This window comes from Scyliorhinus canicula, chromosome 25 (assembly GCF_902713615.1).
Source record: "Scyliorhinus canicula chromosome 25, sScyCan1.1, whole genome shotgun sequence".
NCBI classification, from domain to species: Eukaryota; Metazoa; Chordata; class Chondrichthyes; order Carcharhiniformes; family Scyliorhinidae; genus Scyliorhinus; species Scyliorhinus canicula.
This window is the reverse complement of record NC_052170.1, coordinates 21837401-21854265: the sequence shown is the minus strand read 5'-3', so window position 1 is coordinate 21854265 and position 16865 is coordinate 21837401. Positions and strand designations below refer to the sequence as shown.

General features: G+C 43.9%; 1 protein-coding gene across 1 annotated transcript in view; it reads left to right on the top strand.

Moving 5' to 3' along the window:
• Positions 1 to 1059: 1059 nt before the first annotated feature.
• The window catches only part of lmx1al (LIM homeobox transcription factor 1, alpha-like), a 182348-nt gene continuing 166542 nt past the window's right edge, over positions 1060 to 16865 (top strand). The window contains exons 1-2 of the mRNA XM_038784597.1: positions 1060 to 1119; positions 1460 to 1646. Of these exons, the coding sequence (XP_038640525.1) occupies positions 1062 to 1119; positions 1460 to 1646 (245 nt within the window). The 5' untranslated portion in view covers positions 1060 to 1061. The remainder of the gene's footprint in view (positions 1120 to 1459; positions 1647 to 16865) is intronic.

The window sequence follows — 16865 nt, the reverse complement described above, 5'->3', positions numbered from 1 at the left end:
TACTCGATTTAGGCGACAAAGAGAAATTGCTGGCAGCGGTCCTGGCAGCGTCTATAGAGGGGGAATGAGTGTTAACGCTGTGATGAACATGCTGAGACTTTTCAACACTTTCTGCTTTTATTTCAGACCTCCGGCATCTGCAGCGTTTTGGTATTTTACTGCATTTGGCCGGTATGTGAATGGCAATGCCTTCAGATGGACCATCAAACTGCACCGCCGCGTAAAAGGGAACTAAAAGTTGGGACAGAAATCAAACAGGTTGGCGATTTGCTTTCAAACATTTTACACAATTGACTGCAGTGTTAGATCCCCAAATTATGCTTCCATGTAGGAAGATATTGGACCGTGTATGGAAAAGGAGTGCAGAACGCTCTTATGGGAAGCAACTTACACCACTGGTGGTATCTACAACACAGCAACATTTGTAGCACCCTAACCCTGTCTTGCGCCCCATCTGACAGGAGCCCATGTCAGGAGCGTTGGATGATTAAATGTGCCCCATTATGTGAGACCGAAACTCCGCAGGAATTAAATATCGCTGGGTTATGATAATCTTTATTGTCACAAGTAGACTTGCATTAACACTGCAATGAAACTGTGAAAAGCCCCGAGTCGCCACACTCTGGCGCCTGTTCGGGTGCACTGAGGGAGAATTCAGAATGTCCAATTCACCTAAAAAGCACGTATTTTGGGACTTTTGGGAGCAAATCAGAGCACCAGGAGTAAACCCACGCAGACACGGGGAGAACGTGTATACTCCACACAGACAGTGACCCGAGCCGGGAATCGAACCTGGGACCCTGGCGCTGTGAAGCAACAGTGCTAACCCAGGGCAACGGTGATCGGAACCGATAGAACAATGTTGGGACATGGTCATTGGGCAACCAGTTTGCTTCACAATGCACCAAACAGAATCAGGTTTAAAGCACGCTGTCACAGATATGCAACCGTCTATCACAAATCCAAATTTGGTTGAAAGTAGCAGACATATTTTGTTTACTATTGACTAGAAATGTGTCTGTGATTTTGACAGGGTTGCCACGCTGAATGTGCCAGGCGACATGAAAACAGAAGAGACCCCGATGTGTTTGAAACAAGCATCTCCGACACTCGATCCCGGTGAGCATTTTTCCCCCTGAAGCCTATTTTTCCTCTGATGTATGACTTTTGAACATCCACCTTCATTCCCATTGGGAGTAGCGTTGATACATCAGGCCTGGGATACTGGGACTGGGACATTAGCCATGGGCAGAGTCAAGCGCGTGGCGTGTGGGACATGGGGGAGCTCCCATGCACCCACGACACTTGTCCATCCAGGTGGTGGAGGAATGGGTCTCGCAGTGAAAGGTTGCGGAAAATGCAACTACGGTGCCCCAGTGGTGGATGAGGGTGGAGGAAAATCTGCAGAGTGATAAAAGAAAATGATCTTGAAAACTCATTACAGAATGTTCTCCTCCAGACTCAGAGCAGGAACCAGAGCAGATGTGTGCGGGCTGCAAGGTTACCATCACTGACCGCTATCTCCTGCGGGTCAATGAACGATCCTGGCACGAAGCATGTTTAAAATGTACAAAATGTCTGCAACCACTCTCTGGTACCTGCTACTGCCGGGACAGGAAGCTGTACTGCAAACCCGACTATGAAAAGTAAGGCTCGTGGTTTATTAACACACTTTAATTCATTGCCTGGGATTACAAAGAATTGCTGTAGATTCTGGGATTGCAGTGAATTCTGGATTGCTATGGTATGGGGGTGGTGAAATGTGGCTTATTCCGGAATTACAATGAATTGTTGATGATGCTGGGATTGTGATGAATTGCAAATTATGAAAATCACTTATTGTCACGAGTAGGCTTCAATGAAGTTACTGTGAAAAGCCCCTAGTCGCCACATTCCGGCGCCTGTTCGGGGAGGCTGTTACGGGAATTAAACCGTGCTGCTGGCCTGCCTTGGTCTGCTTTCAAAGCCAGCGATTTAGCCCAGTGTGCTAAACAGCCCCTGTTTATAATTATAATGAGCTTGTGATGAATTGATGAAGATACTTAGGTTGTGATGAATTCTGGATTATTCTAGGATTGTGAAGGATTCTAGGATTGTTGGCCGTTCTGAGATTCTGGAAAATTGTTGGCAATTCTGGGATTCTGATGAATTGTGGATGATTCTGAGATTGTGATGAATTGCTGGTGAGTGATTGTAATGGATTTTTGCTGATTCTGAGATTATGATGGATTGTTGATTATTCTAAGATTGTGATGAATTGCGATGATATTTAATGTGTTAAAAATTGTCAATCATGCTGGAGTTTTGATGAATTGTTAATGCTTCTGAGATTATGCTGGATTGTTGATTATTCTGAGATTGTAATGAATTGTTTGTGATGCCGTTATTGTTCTGACATGGTGAGCATTCTGAGATTGTGATTGAATAGTTGATGATTCCAAGATTGTGATGATTTGTGGATTATCCTGAGATTGTGGTCAATTGTGGATTACGATATTGTAATTAATTATTGATGATTCTGATATTGTGATTATTTGTGGATGATTCAGTGATTGCTGTTGAATTGTGATGGGTTGTTAATTATTCTGAGATTATGCTGGATTTTTGATGATTCTGAGATTCTTCTGAATTGTTGATGATGAGAGATGGTGACAAATTGTGGATTAATCTGGGATTGTGAGTAATTGTGGATTTTTCTGAGATTGTAATGAATTGTCAAAGATTCTAAAATTATGATGGATTGTTGCTGATTCTGAACCTGTAATAAATTGTTGATTACCTTTGGATTGTGAGGAATTGTGGATTATTCTGAGAGTTTGATGAATTTTTGATGCTTCCAATATCGGGATGAATTGGTGATGATTTTGATGTGATGAATTGTTGATGATGCTGATATTGTGATAAATTGTGGATTATTATGGAATTGTAATGAATCTTTTGGTTATTCTGAGAATATGATGAATTGTTGGTGATTCTGAGAATGTGATGAATTGTTGGTGATTCTGAGACTGATGAATTATTGAAGATTCTGAGCTTGTAATGGATTCTGCGCATTTCTGATATTGTGATGAGTTGTGGATATTTCTGCAGTTGGGTTGAATTGTTGATGAATCTGAGATTGTGAAGTATAGTTGGTGATTTTCAGATTGTGATGAATTGTTGATGATTCTGAGATCATTATGAATAGTTGATGATTTTCAGACTGTGATGAATTGTTGATGATTCTGATATAATGATGAATTATGGATTATTCTGAGATTGTAATGGATTGGTAGTGATTGTTATTGTGATAGTGTTGATCATTCTAGGATTGTGATGAATTGTTAATGATTCTGGGTTTGTGATGAATTGCTGATGATTCTGTTACCACAATGATGATTCTGAGATGGTGATTAGTTGTTGATGATTCTGAGATTGTGATGAATTGCGGATTATCCTGAGATTGTGATCAATCGTGCATTATGAAATTGTAATGATTTGTTGATGATTCTGAGATTGTTATGGCAGCACGGCAGCACTATGGTTAGCACTGTTGCTTCACAGTGCCAGGGTTCCAGGTTTGATTCCCGGCTTGGGTCACTGTCTGTGCTAGTCTGCATGTTCTCCCCGTGTCTGCGTGGGTTTCCTCCGGGTGCTCCGCTTTCCTCCCACAAGTCCCGAAAGACGTGATGTCAGGTAATTTGGACATTTTGAATTCTCCCTCCATGTCCCTGAACAGGCGCTGGAATGTGGCGACCAGGGGCTTTTCACAGTCACTTCATTGCAGTGTTAATGTAAACCCGCTTGTGACAATAAAGATTATTATAAAGATCATTATTATATTATTTGTGGATGACTCTGTGATTACTGTTGAATTGTGATGAATTTTGGATGATTCTGAGACTTTGATCAATTGTTGATGATTCTGAGATTGTGATTAATTGTTGATTATTCAGAGCCTGTGATGGATTGTGAATTATTATGGGATTGTGTTGAATTGTGGATTATTCTGATATTGTGCTGGATTATTGATAATTCTGAGATAGTGATGAATTGTTGATTATTCAGAGTCTGCGATGGATTGTGAATTATTATGGGATTGTGATGAATTGTTGATGATTCTGAGATTGTAACGAATTGTTTGTGATACTGCTATTGTTCTGACGTGGTGATCATTCTGAGATTGTGATGAATAGTTGATGATACTGAGATTGAGTAAATTGTTTATTATATTCATATTGTCATGCAGTGTTGATGATTCTGAGTTTTTGATGATTTGTGGATTATTTTGAGATTGTGATGAGATGTGGATTATCCTGAAATTGTGATCAATTGTGGGTTTTTATATTGTAATGAACTGTTGATGAGTCTGATATTGTGATTTTGTGTGGATGATTCAGTGAATGCTGTTGAATTGTGATGAATTGCTAAGGATTCTGAGATTCTGATGAATTGTTGATACTGCAATTGTGATAAAATGACAATCATGCTAGGATTGTGATGGATTGTTAATGATTCTGAAATTATGCTGGATTGTTGATGATTCTGAGATTGGATGAACTGCGAGTCATTTTGAGATTCTGATAAATTGTTGATGATTTGGAGATGGCAATGAATTGTGGATTAATCTCGGTATGTGAGGAATTGTGGATTACTCTGAGATTGTGATGAATTGTGGATTATTATTAAATTGTAATGAAGGTTTATTCTGAGATTGTAATGAATATTTGATTATTCTGAGATTGTAATGAATAAGTGATTATTTTAAGATTGAGGCACATTGTTTATAATTCTCAACCTGCGTTGAATTGTGGATTATTCTTAGACTGTGATGAGTTGCGGATTTTTCTGCGATTGCATTGAATTGTTGATGAATCTGATACTTTGATGAATAGTTGATGATTCTGAGATTGTAATGAATTGTTGGTGATTCTCAGATTGGGATGACTTGTGGATTATCCTGAGATTGTAATGAATTGTGCATTATTCTGAGATTGTGATGAATGATTGATTATTTTGAGATTGTGGTGGATTGTTGATTATGCTGGGGGTGTGATGAATTGTTGATGATTCTGAGATTGTGATGAATCTTTCTTGATACTGTTATTGTGACAAAGTGTTGATCATTCTAAGATTCTGATGAATTGTTAATGATTCTGGAATTGTGATAGATTTCTGATGATTCTGTTACCATGGTGATTCGTTGACGATTCAGCGATTGTGATGCATGTTTGAGAATTCTGAGATTGTGATGAATTGTTTATGATTCTGGGATTGTGATGAATTGTTAATGATTCTTAGATTGTGATGAATTATTGGATTCTCAGATTGTGATCAATTGTTGATTATTCTGAGACTGTGATGAATTGTTGACATTTCTAAGATGATTTTGAATTGTTGAGGATTCTGTGATCGTGATGTATTGTTGATTATGCTGCATCTGTGATGAATTGTTGATGATTCTGACCTGATTAAGAATTGTTGAGGATTCTGTGATGATGATCACTTGTTGAGCATTCTAATATTGAGATAAATTGTTGATAATTCTGGGATTGAAATGAATTGTTGATTAGCCTGTGATTGCGATGAAGTGTTGATGGAGCTGAGATAGAAATTAATTGTGAATGTTTCTGAGATTGTGCTGAATTATTGATGATTCTAAGATTGTGATGAATGATGCATCTTTCTGTGATTGTGAGGAATTGTTAATGATTTTGAGATTGTGATGAGTTGTTGATGATTTTGGGATTGTGATGAATTGTTGATTGTTTTGAGATTTTGATGAATTGCTGATGATTCTGCAATTGCGATGATTTGTTGTATATCCTGCAAATGTGATGAGTTGTGGGTAATTGGGATTTTAATTAGTTGTTGATGATTCTGAGATAGCTTTGAACTGTTAATGATTCTGGGATTGTGATGAATCGTTGCTCATTCTGAGATTCTGGTGAATTCTTGATGACACCAACATTGCAACAGTGTTGATGATTCTGGGATTGTGATGAATTGTTGATTATACTGAGACTATGATGAATTCTGGATTGTTCTAGAACTGTGGTGATCTTTTGTTTATTCTGAGATTGTGACAAATTGCTGATTATTCTGTGATTGTGATGAGTTATGGGTGATTGAGATTTTCATTATTTGTTGATGATTGAGGCTGATGAATTTTGGATGATACTGAGATTGTGATGAACTGTGGATGATTCTGAGATTGTGATGAATTGTGGATGATTCTGAGAACGTGATGAATTGCAGACGTGATGAATTAATGATGATTCTGAGATTGTAATAAATTGATTATTTTTCTCCGACTGTGTTAAACCTTGGTCTATTCTGGGATTGCGGTGAATTGCTGACGATCCTCAGATTGTGATGAATTGTAAAATATTCTGCAATTTTGAGGGAATGAAATCCGCTTGTTTACATTGTAATAATGCAGGTCAAAATTATTCTTTTGCAAGTTTAAAGAAAAATCCGTTTCCTGGAATGCACAATGGGTCTTCAGAAGAGAGCACATTATTGAATGAAATGATTAAAGAATCATATCTATAACACAGTTGCAAACTACTCCCTCAAAACATGCTACAATTCTGGATGTAATTGTTCAGAGTAGTGAGAATACTTGTTGCGGAATTGAACCAGCTAACATAAGGTTATAAATGTTTGGGGGTAAATTATTCACATAAAGTTACGCTATGAAGTGACTAAATATATAAAGTTGTTGCTGTAGGAGTTGTTCATAGTTTGCCTATTGTAACGTTTTATTATTGGGAAATGATTTGGCAGGTGTTACGGCATCTCTGAGAGTTTCAGGGACACCAGTCAACTGAGAGAAACTGGGATTTTACAGGAGGAACATTCTGGATTGTTCCCCGATTGCGTGGTGACGAGGTCTCAGGCTTGTAAGGCAAGACAGGATGGAGCAATGTCAACACAAAGGGAGAATGATTCAGGTATTCGGTTAGCCAGGACTTTCTTCAGGCAGTTGGACGAGGGTGACTTATTTAGTTCATCAATACCTTCCTGAGCTAAAGCCCAGCAGGTAGTTACAAAGAACAATACCGCACAGGAACAGGCCTTTCAGCCCTCCAAGCCTGTACCAGTCATGATACCAACGTTGGCCAAAACCCTCAGCCCTTCCTTGTGCCGTATCCCTCCATACCCATCCAATCCATGTGTTTGTCAAGTTCCTGCTTTACGGGGGTTATCTCAGACACCATATTCTCAGGAAGAATCATAAATGGTTCCTGAATGTTGTTACTTAAAAAAGAGATATGTGAATGATGTAATGGAGATCTCCTCAAAGACCAGTAGATAAGTGAGGGGATTGACCCTTCTAAGGGGAACACAGCAGAGTATGAGTTACCTGGCCTATGTGACCAATCGGGACTCAGAGTGGGGAATCAGCCCAGGGGGAGGAGCTGTCCGAAGCAAAGGTATTTTGGAGCTGGCTGCTGCTCTTGAAGACCACTGTAAATAAATCCCACTTTGTTCACTAATGACGTTGCTGAAGGTCTACCATTACAGTAAGGAGTGGACTGCTGTCCACCCAATTGTTGTCACTGCTGGACGCTGCTGTGTAATTTTAAAGATTATTCATGTGATTCCCATGGCAGGTCATTTCAGAATGAGAAAGATTTAGGCTAAACTAACAAAAGACTGATTTGTTTGCAGAGGAATGTGGTTGAATTGGTGTCAAATGGTTGGAAAACATCAGCCGTCAATCAAACCAACTTCACTAATCCGTACGCCCATCTTTGATGAAACCTTTAGTGAGGTTCTAGTAGATCGTGGGGCCTTAGCTGAAATTTAACCCAGGGATCAGTATTTCCTAACTATTATGGAATTGGTGGTGTGGTCGTAATGTCACTCGGGGGAAAGGGTTTTATACTCCCGTTTACGGCGGGCGATATCTGAAACTACCCAAAACGTGACCTCCGCTGACGGGATTGCCGCCCCCCCCCCCCCCCACAATGATGGAATATGATCCCCGATGTTGAACGTTGGGATCCCAGTTAGAATACGTCAATATCAGATTATCAGGCCTCTGCGATTGTTGTTCCGTTGTGGGGGGGGGGGTGAGTTCAATGCTGTGGGCGAGGGGGCGTTGGGGGGAGATATTGTTTTACAGCCTAAGTTGGCATGCGGGCTCTGTTTGAGTCAATGTGAAGTCATAGGACACCCCCCCCCCCCCCCCCCGCCCCCCATTTCATTTTTGTTTTGGCTATGGACCGAACGTTACACTGGGGAAGGCCGGCGTTGGCGGCCTCCATACCATTTTTCCCGTCCACTGCCGCACTCTGCCAAAGAGTGGGAAAGTCCTGTCCACTGGGTTTGCGATCCAGAGGCCCCAGGCTAATATGCGATGGGTTCAAATCCCACCACAGCGGCTGGTAGAATTTAAATTCAACTTTAAATTTTTTTAAATCTGGGGCACGATGCAATGGCCTCGTCAACCCTGACTTGGTGCCTGGACAGTTCAACGGAATCCCGCGTCATGTCGAGATCTTGCTGGGTGAGATCCAGGCGAAGGTGACCGGGGCAGTGCCAGGTTGCAGGGCTAAGGGTGAACGCACAAGAGGGGGGGGGGGGGGCAAGGACCCCGGAAGAGGTAAGTTAGGTGAAGTGGGGGAGGGGCCAAAATATCAGGGGTGCCTTTCAAAATGGCGCCCTTCAAAATGGCGCCCGATCCGCGAGTAATCTTCTTGCCAGTGCAGAAAATGACTTAAAGAGTAGCCTCGACGGGAGTGTTCCTCGCCCAAGCCAAACAAAAAAGGCAAATTGCCGGTGAATAGCGGGGTCTTTGGCACTGAGAGAAACCCGCTAAATGTGCCGATCAACAGACTTTAACTTGAGTCCGCCGAATCGCGCCACTGGAATATAAAGATAGTGTCAGTAATGGCGACCATGACAATCATCGATCGTTGCAAAGACCCATCGGGTTCACTAATGTGCTTTAGGGAAGGAAATTTGCCGTCCTTACCCCGTCTGGCCTACATGTGACTCCAGACCCACAGCAATGTGGTTGACTGTGAAATGGCCTGTCTGAAATGGCTGAGCCAACCCCTCAGTTCAAGGGAAATTATGGATGGGCAGCAAATTCTGGACCAGCCAGCGACGCACACATCCCATGAAAGAATAATGGGACGAATCCTCCATCTGAGAGACTAAGTGCTGACGCCGGGACTGAATCGCGAGTTTTCTACGTGAACGAAAGCAGGGCCTGTCCCAGAGCGATTCAGGACCCATTAATGGACTAGCACCCACGCCACGTGGACCTCGTGCAATTCCAATGCATGCTGGCCCTGATCATGGTCAAGGAGATGGCACTGGTTGCACTAGAGCAAGCCCAAATTGTTGATGGGTCAGCTGGGGCCAGAAGGTACCTCGGGGGTGGCGGGCTGAGGGGGTGGCACTAATATGACCCATGGCGCTAAGTTCACAGTGGGCTGTTGGCGGTATGTGCAGCCGCTTGCCTGCTTTGCAGGCTGCGGCAATGGTGGTCCGTGCCTGGCCACCCCAACCCCCTGGACCACTTCCTCCTATCTGCCCCCCGCTACTCCCTCCAGGCCTGGCAGATGCCCCCCCCCCCCCCCTGGCCAGAGGCACACCTGTCAGCACACAATAGCGATGTTGTACCCCATCCCGCACCCTCAGCAACCACGGGGCCTGTGTCTGGGATTGTATTCATTGGGATTGTATTCATTGGAGTTTAGAAGGTTAAGGGGAGATCTAATAGAAACTTACAAGATAATACATGGCTTAGAAAGGGTGGACGCAAAGAAACTGTTTCCGTTAGGCGAGGAGACGAGGACCCGTGGGCACAGCCTTAGAATTAGGGGGGGTAAATTCAGAACAGAAATGCGGAGACATTTCTTCAGCCAGAGAGTGGTGGGCCTGTGGAATTCATTGCCACGGAGTGCAGTGGAGGCCGGGACGCTAAATGGCTTCAAGGCAGAGATAGATAAATTCTTGATGTCGCGAGGAATTAAGGGCTACGGGGAGAATGCTGGTAGGTGGAGTTGAAATGCCCATCAGCCATGATTGAATGGCGGACTGGACTCGATGGGCCGAATGGCCTTACTTCCACTCCTATTTCTTATGGTCTTATGGTCCCGATTTCAATTACCACAAATGAACCTCATCGTTGGGAATTCCACCTGGCGGACGTGGACCATCGCGGAAGGCTCGGAAAATGCCAGATCGGGCCCGTTAATGATGTGCCAATGGCCTTTACTCTACCATTTGCATGCCCACGCTGGCGTGCATGGTAGAACACATTCATGTCGCTGTCTAGGGACCAGAGTGTGGCATTTCGTTTGGTACCCGGCGGCGACCTTAATATCCCGCTGACGCCAAATTCTCCGCCAATCACGTTTCCCGATTCCAGCGTTGGTCGACTTTTAAAAGATTACAGCAAATGTGGTAATTATGGGGTTAATTCAGTTTTGCACAAGTCAGGGGCTACCCAGGGAGGTTCATTCTGACCAAGGGTCAATGTCATTAGGTGTTCCAAGAAATGTTTTTTTTTAAGAGCAGTTTAGGGATTAAACAATTTAAATCAACTGCATGTCATCCACAGTTGCAAGGGTATTGGAAAGATGCCATTTAGCCTTAAAGACTATGATCAAACACTACGCCTTTGAACATCCAGAGGGTTGGAATGGAGGAATTTCGCTTTCTTTATTTGCAACAAAGAATTCACTTACGGAATCAAATTAGTGTTAGTTTGCGGACACTAAACTTATAGAAGAGAAAGCTATGGATTAGGAAGAGATTACCCTTTCCAAATTCTGAGGCAGGCCATCAAGAGCATGTCGAGTTGCTCGAGATCATCCTCCGGTTTCTCAACAGGCAATGAAAAAAACAATGTGGAGATGAGGTACAGCGTCTAGTCTCTAGTACGGCCGCATTTGGAGTATTGCGTACAGTTCTGGTCGCCTCATTATAGGAAGGACGTGGAAGCTTTGGAACGGGTGCAGAGGAGATTTACCAGGATGTTGCCTGGTATGGAGGGAAAATTTTATGAGGAAAGGCTGATGGACTTGAGGTTGTTTTCGTTAGAGAGAAGAAGGTTAAGAGGTGACCTAATAGAGGCATACAAAATGATCAGAGGGTTAGATAGGGTGGACAGCGAGAGCCTTCTCCCGCGGATGGAGGTGGCTAGCACGAGGGGACATAGCCTTAAATTGAGGGGTAATAGATATAGGACAGAGGTCAGAGGTGGGTTTTTTACGCAAAGAGTGGTGAGGCTGTGGAATGCCCTACCTGCAACAGTAGTGAACTCGCCAACATTGAGGGCATTTAAAAGTTTATTGGATAAGCATATGGATGATAATGGCATGGTGTAGGTTAGATGGCCTTTAGTTTTTTTTTCCATGTCGGTGCAACTTTGAGGGCCGAAGGGCCTGTACTGCGCTGTATCGTTCTATGTTCTATGTTCTATGTCTGTTCCCTCTGCAGGGTGAATCACTGAAGGACAGATTTTATGGACATTAGTCGGCTAAAGATAAGCTTAAACTGTATTATTCGGCCGGCTCAGCTCAGTAGGCTGGGCGTCTGGTTCGTGATCCGGAGCGAGGCAAACAGCGCGGGTTCAATTCCCGCACCGGCTGAGGTTATTCGTGAAGGCCTCGCCTTCTCAACCTCGCCCCTTGCCTGAGGTGTGGTGACCCTCAGATTAAATCACCACCAGTCAGCTCTCCCCCCTCAAAGGGGTAAAGCAACCTGTGGTCATTTGGAACTGTGGCGAATTTACTTTAGTACGTGATGGAACCACCAATTCACCAGACACGTGTTTCCGATGTGAATCTAGGCTTTAATCGACTTACTTCAGAGCCAGCCTGTTACCTGTCGATGAACTCGTAGTGACCCAGGCTGACTCTGGACACGGGTATTTATACAGCTGCACTAGGGGGAGGAGTCGTGGGCGGAGCCAAGGGTGGAGCCCAGTACAAGTTCCGAAGTGCTCCCAGCGATACTCCCCCTAGTGGTAGGATAGCGCTACTGCACTTACAAAGACAGTGTGAATTAACATATATACATCTATATTACATTCACCACAGTACGCCAGATAGAAGGAGGTTTCAACAAGTATGTCACATAAATATGCTGAAATGGTATTATGACAAGGAGTAAACCAACTTGTTAATCTTTCGCCAATTACATTGTTAAAGTTTGTTAATGCCGATTATATTGGCAGCCCGACAGCATCGTGGATAGCACAATCGCTTCACAGCTCCAGGGTCCCAGGTTCGATTCCGCCTTGGGTCACTCTCTGTGCGGAGTCTACACATCCTCCCCGTGTGTGCGTGGGTTTCCTTCGGGTGCTCTGGTTTCCTCCCACAGTCCAAAGATGTGCAGGTTAGGTGGATTGGCCATGATAAATTGCCCTTAGTGTCCAAAATTGCTCTTAGTGTTGGGTGGGGTTACTGGGTTATGGGGATAGGGTGGAGGTGTTGACCTTGGGTAGGGTGCTCGTTCCAAGAGCCGGCGCAGACTCGATGGGCCGAATGGCCTCCTTCTGCACTGTAAATTCTATGATAACTAGTGGGAGGAAACGGGAGCACTCGGCAGAGACCCACGCAGACAGGGGGAGAACGTGCAGCATCCGCACAGACAGTGACCCAAGCCGGAAATCGAACCCAGGTCCCTGGCCCTGTGAAGCAGCAGTGCTAACCACTGTGTTACCGTGCCGATGACATATTCAAATTATTAAAAAAATATGAGTCACTATGTAAAGATAGACCAGGGCAAATATCCTTTACTATGAATGCTGTTGAATGTCCAAAGATGTGCAGGTTAGGTGGGGTTATGGGGAGTGGGCAAAGATAGGGTGCTCTTTATAGATTTATTAACTTCATATTTAAAGAATATTACAACCAGGAGGGTTGTGGACTGCTTAAGATGCCAAAAATGCTTAGGCTGAACAGGTAGATTGAAACCTCAGGAGAAAATTTGAAGAGACAATCTTGCTGGAAATAAACCGAAGGTCCTGTATACTGAGCCTGTATATGTATCATTGATGCCGTACCCAACTGGTCAATCCTCCAAGTTTTGTTTGGGGTGTGATTTGAGAGTTTTGCTTTGTACGTTTAACAGGTGAGGAAGGAAATTGGTGTTAAGGTATTTAATTAGGGTATAAGTAATTGTGTTTGTTTATATTTCTATTATCTTTAACATAACTATTTAAGATAAAGTGTAATTGCTTTAATTAAACTTCTTTGATCTTTGTGCAGTAAACTTACTCTGCTTAAAACATGAAAATTGCATCTTCATTCTTTCAGTAAATACGCAGGAGTTTAGATTGTTAATTTAATATCAAAAGTTACTTGTCTCCATTGAGATCATAACATTGAATTACTGATTATTCTGAGATTGTGATGAATTACTGATTATTCTGAGATTGTGATGAATTGGTGATTTTTCTGGGATTGTGGTGAATTGTTCGTCAATCTGGGATCACGATGACCTGTTGATTCTACTGGGAGTCAGGCGACTTGTGCGTTTTCTGGGATGGCGATGAATTGGGAATGATCCCTGAATTGTGATGTATTCATGTTATTCTGGAATTGAGTGAAAATGTTGATTATTCTTGTATCATGGTGAATGTCAATTATCCTGGGTTTTGATGAATTGTTCATGATTCTGGATTAATGGTGAATTGAACTCGATTTTGGGATTGTGATGAATTGAGGATCATTTTGGGATTGTAACAAATTGCTGTTGTTTTTGGTATTGTGACAAATGATTGATTATCCCGGGTTTATGATGAATTGTGGATTATGCTGGGATTATGACAAATCTTGATGACTCTGGAATTGTGGTGAAATGTTTATGAACTTGAGATAGTGGTGAATTCCTGATTCCTCGGATTGCAAATGAATTGTCAATGATTCTGTTTGGGTCAGGGTTTAGAGAATCCCAAAGTGTATCAGGGAGTTCACCTGACCCACAATGTTTAATAGATTGTGGTATGGGGAGCACACGCCCCACTTTACAGGTGTGGTACAGCAGAAATGGACGCGTATTTTTAAAAACAAAACAATGTTTATTCTATGAACTCCAGTTAGCCTTTTTAAAACAAACAGTGAATATTTTAGCAACCGTTAATTCAAATACACCCCAAAGAATACAACACTAAGTAATCCTTAAACTGTCCTTTTAACATCCAAAAGACTTAACAAACCTTTAAACAGAAACACATCAGGGAAGCCCGCCAGAAATGTCGGAGTGATCTTGCAGGGCGGCAGAGGAAAGGAGTGCGTCCTTTAGAGAGTCCAGCCCGCCGATCGGTGGGCACCGATCGCGGGCCAGACCCCTTTTGAGCACCCCCCCCCCCCTGGTGCTGGATCCCCCCACCCTCCCCCACAGGCCACCCCCCAGCGTTCCCGCGCTGTTCACGCCGGCAGCAACCAGGTGTGGTCGGCGCCGGTGGGAACACGTCGTATTGGGCAGGCCACTCGGCCCATCCGGGCCGGAGAATCGCCGCTTGCCCGTTACAAATGGCGAGCGGCGATTCTCCGAGCAGCGAGCCGCAAATCTCGCCGCGCCGGTTTGGTGGGAGTGGGAGAATCACGTGCGGGTGCCAGGGCGGCGTGGCGGGACTTGCCCGATGCCCCTGCGCTTCTCCCACCCGGCATGGGGGGAGGGGGGGGGAGAATTGCGCCCCTCGTGTCTGCGATTGATAACATTAATTGCAGCGCATATTTCCCTGGGGTCAATCAGGAGAGCTCTCCAACTCAACCGTATTCAACTATCGTTGGAGATCACGTGACAGAAAGAAGCTGCTGTCACTGACTGAAGTTGCCAGGATCTTGCCCAATGGACAGAACAACTAGAACCTGGTCGAGAGGAGGTGGGGGGGAGGGGATTGGCAAAAAATTATCCACATGAATGCTCTGATCTTCAACTGGATCGAAATTAAATAAGGGTGGCACAGTAGCAGAGTGGTTAGCACTGTCGGTAATTATAGACCGGTTAGTCTTACTTCGGTGGTCGGTAAGTTAATGGAAAAGGTCCTGAGGGATCTTTCCATCATTTGGAAAGATGCAGCTTAATCCGGGATAGTCAACACGGATTCATGAAGGGTAAGTCTTGCCTCACACATTTGATTGAATTCTTTGAGGAGGTAACTAAGTGTGTAGATGAAGGTAGAGCAGCTAATGTCATATACATGGATTTTAGTAAGGTGTTTGATAAGGTTCCCCATGGTCGGCTCATGAAGAAAGTAAGGAGGTGTGGGATAGAGGGATATTTGGACAATTGGATAAGTAACTGGCTATCACATAGAAGACAGAGGGTGGTGGTGGATGGAAAATTTTCAGACTGGAGACCAGTTACCAGCGGGTGTACCACAGGGATCAGTGCTGGGTCCTCTGCTATTTGTGATTTTTATCAATGACTTGGAGGAGGGGGCTGAAGGGTGGGTCAGTAAATTTGCTGATGACACCAAGATTGGTGGAGTAGTGGATGAGGTGGAGGGCTGTTGTAGGCTGCAAAGAGACATTGATAGGATGCAGAACTGGGCCGAAAAATGGCAGATGGAGTTTAACCCTGATAAGTGCCAGGTGATTCATTTTGGTAGAAAAAATTTGAATGCGGATTACAGAGTCAACGGCAGGGTTCTGAGGAATGAGGAGGAACAGCGAGATCTTGGGGTTCATGTCCACAGATCTCTGAAGGTTGCCACTCAAGTGGATAGAGCCGTGAAGAAGGCCTATAGTGTGTTAGCGTTTATTAACAGGGGGCTTGAGTTTAAGAGCTGTGGGGTTATGCTGCAACTGTACAGGACCCTGGTGAGACCACAGTTGGAGTATTGTGTGCAGTTCTGGTCACCTCACTATAGGAAGGATGAGGAAGCATTGGAAAGGGTGCAAAGGAGATTTACCAGGATGCTGCCTGGATTGGAGAGTAGTTCTTATGAGGAAAGGTTGAGGGAGCTAGGGATTTTCTCTTTGGAGCGGAGGAGGACAAGAGACGACTTAAGAGAGGTTTATAAGATGATAAGGGGGATAGATAGAGTGGACGTTCAGAGACTATTTCCTTGGGTGAATGTAGCTGTTAGAAGGGGGCATAACTATAAGGTTCGGGGTGGGAGATATAGGAGGGATGTCCGAGGTAGGTTCTTTACTCAGAGAGTTAGGGTGTGCGGTTAGTGGTTACGGCATCAATGACACATATACAGGCTCAGTATACAGGACCTGCTGTGATAGTGGAGTCGGACACTTTAGGAACTTTCAAGCAGTTATTGGATAGGCACATGGAGCACACCAGAATGACAGGGAGTGGGATAGCTTGATCTTGGTTTTGGACAATGATCGGCACAACATCGAGGGCCGAAGGGCCTGTTCTGTGCTGTACTGTTCTATGTTCTATGTAGGCCTTCCCTCATCTGCCGAACTCCTGGTTAAAGTTGAACAAACTTATTGCGCAGCGTCCGTTGCAAAGCAGGGAATTGACTCAGGGGTGGAACAGGGAAGGGAGTTTGAATCTGTGAATTAGTTATTCCCTGGATTGAGTACAGAAACAAGCCAAGCAGAGAGGCACATAATGCATCATTTCAGTCACTTACATTGTGCGTGGAAGTTCCCCATCCAAGCGTATCATTCTCCTGGCAAAGATTCTACCTGTCATTCATTTTTTTTATTTGCGATTTGAACGTGGCCATGTTAGCTGATCCTCGTGGCTATAGATCCAATCATTGATTTAAGGGAGCTGGTTGCGGACCATTCACCAATGGCAACAGAGACGCCACAGAGTTCCACGCTGGGGGTGATGTCCTTCACGATGAAAACAGCCCTTTTGCCTCACAAGTAATGTTGGCTACTAATGAGCTCCTTTAATGAAACTCTGACAAAAGCATATTTTGAGGATCAATTCTG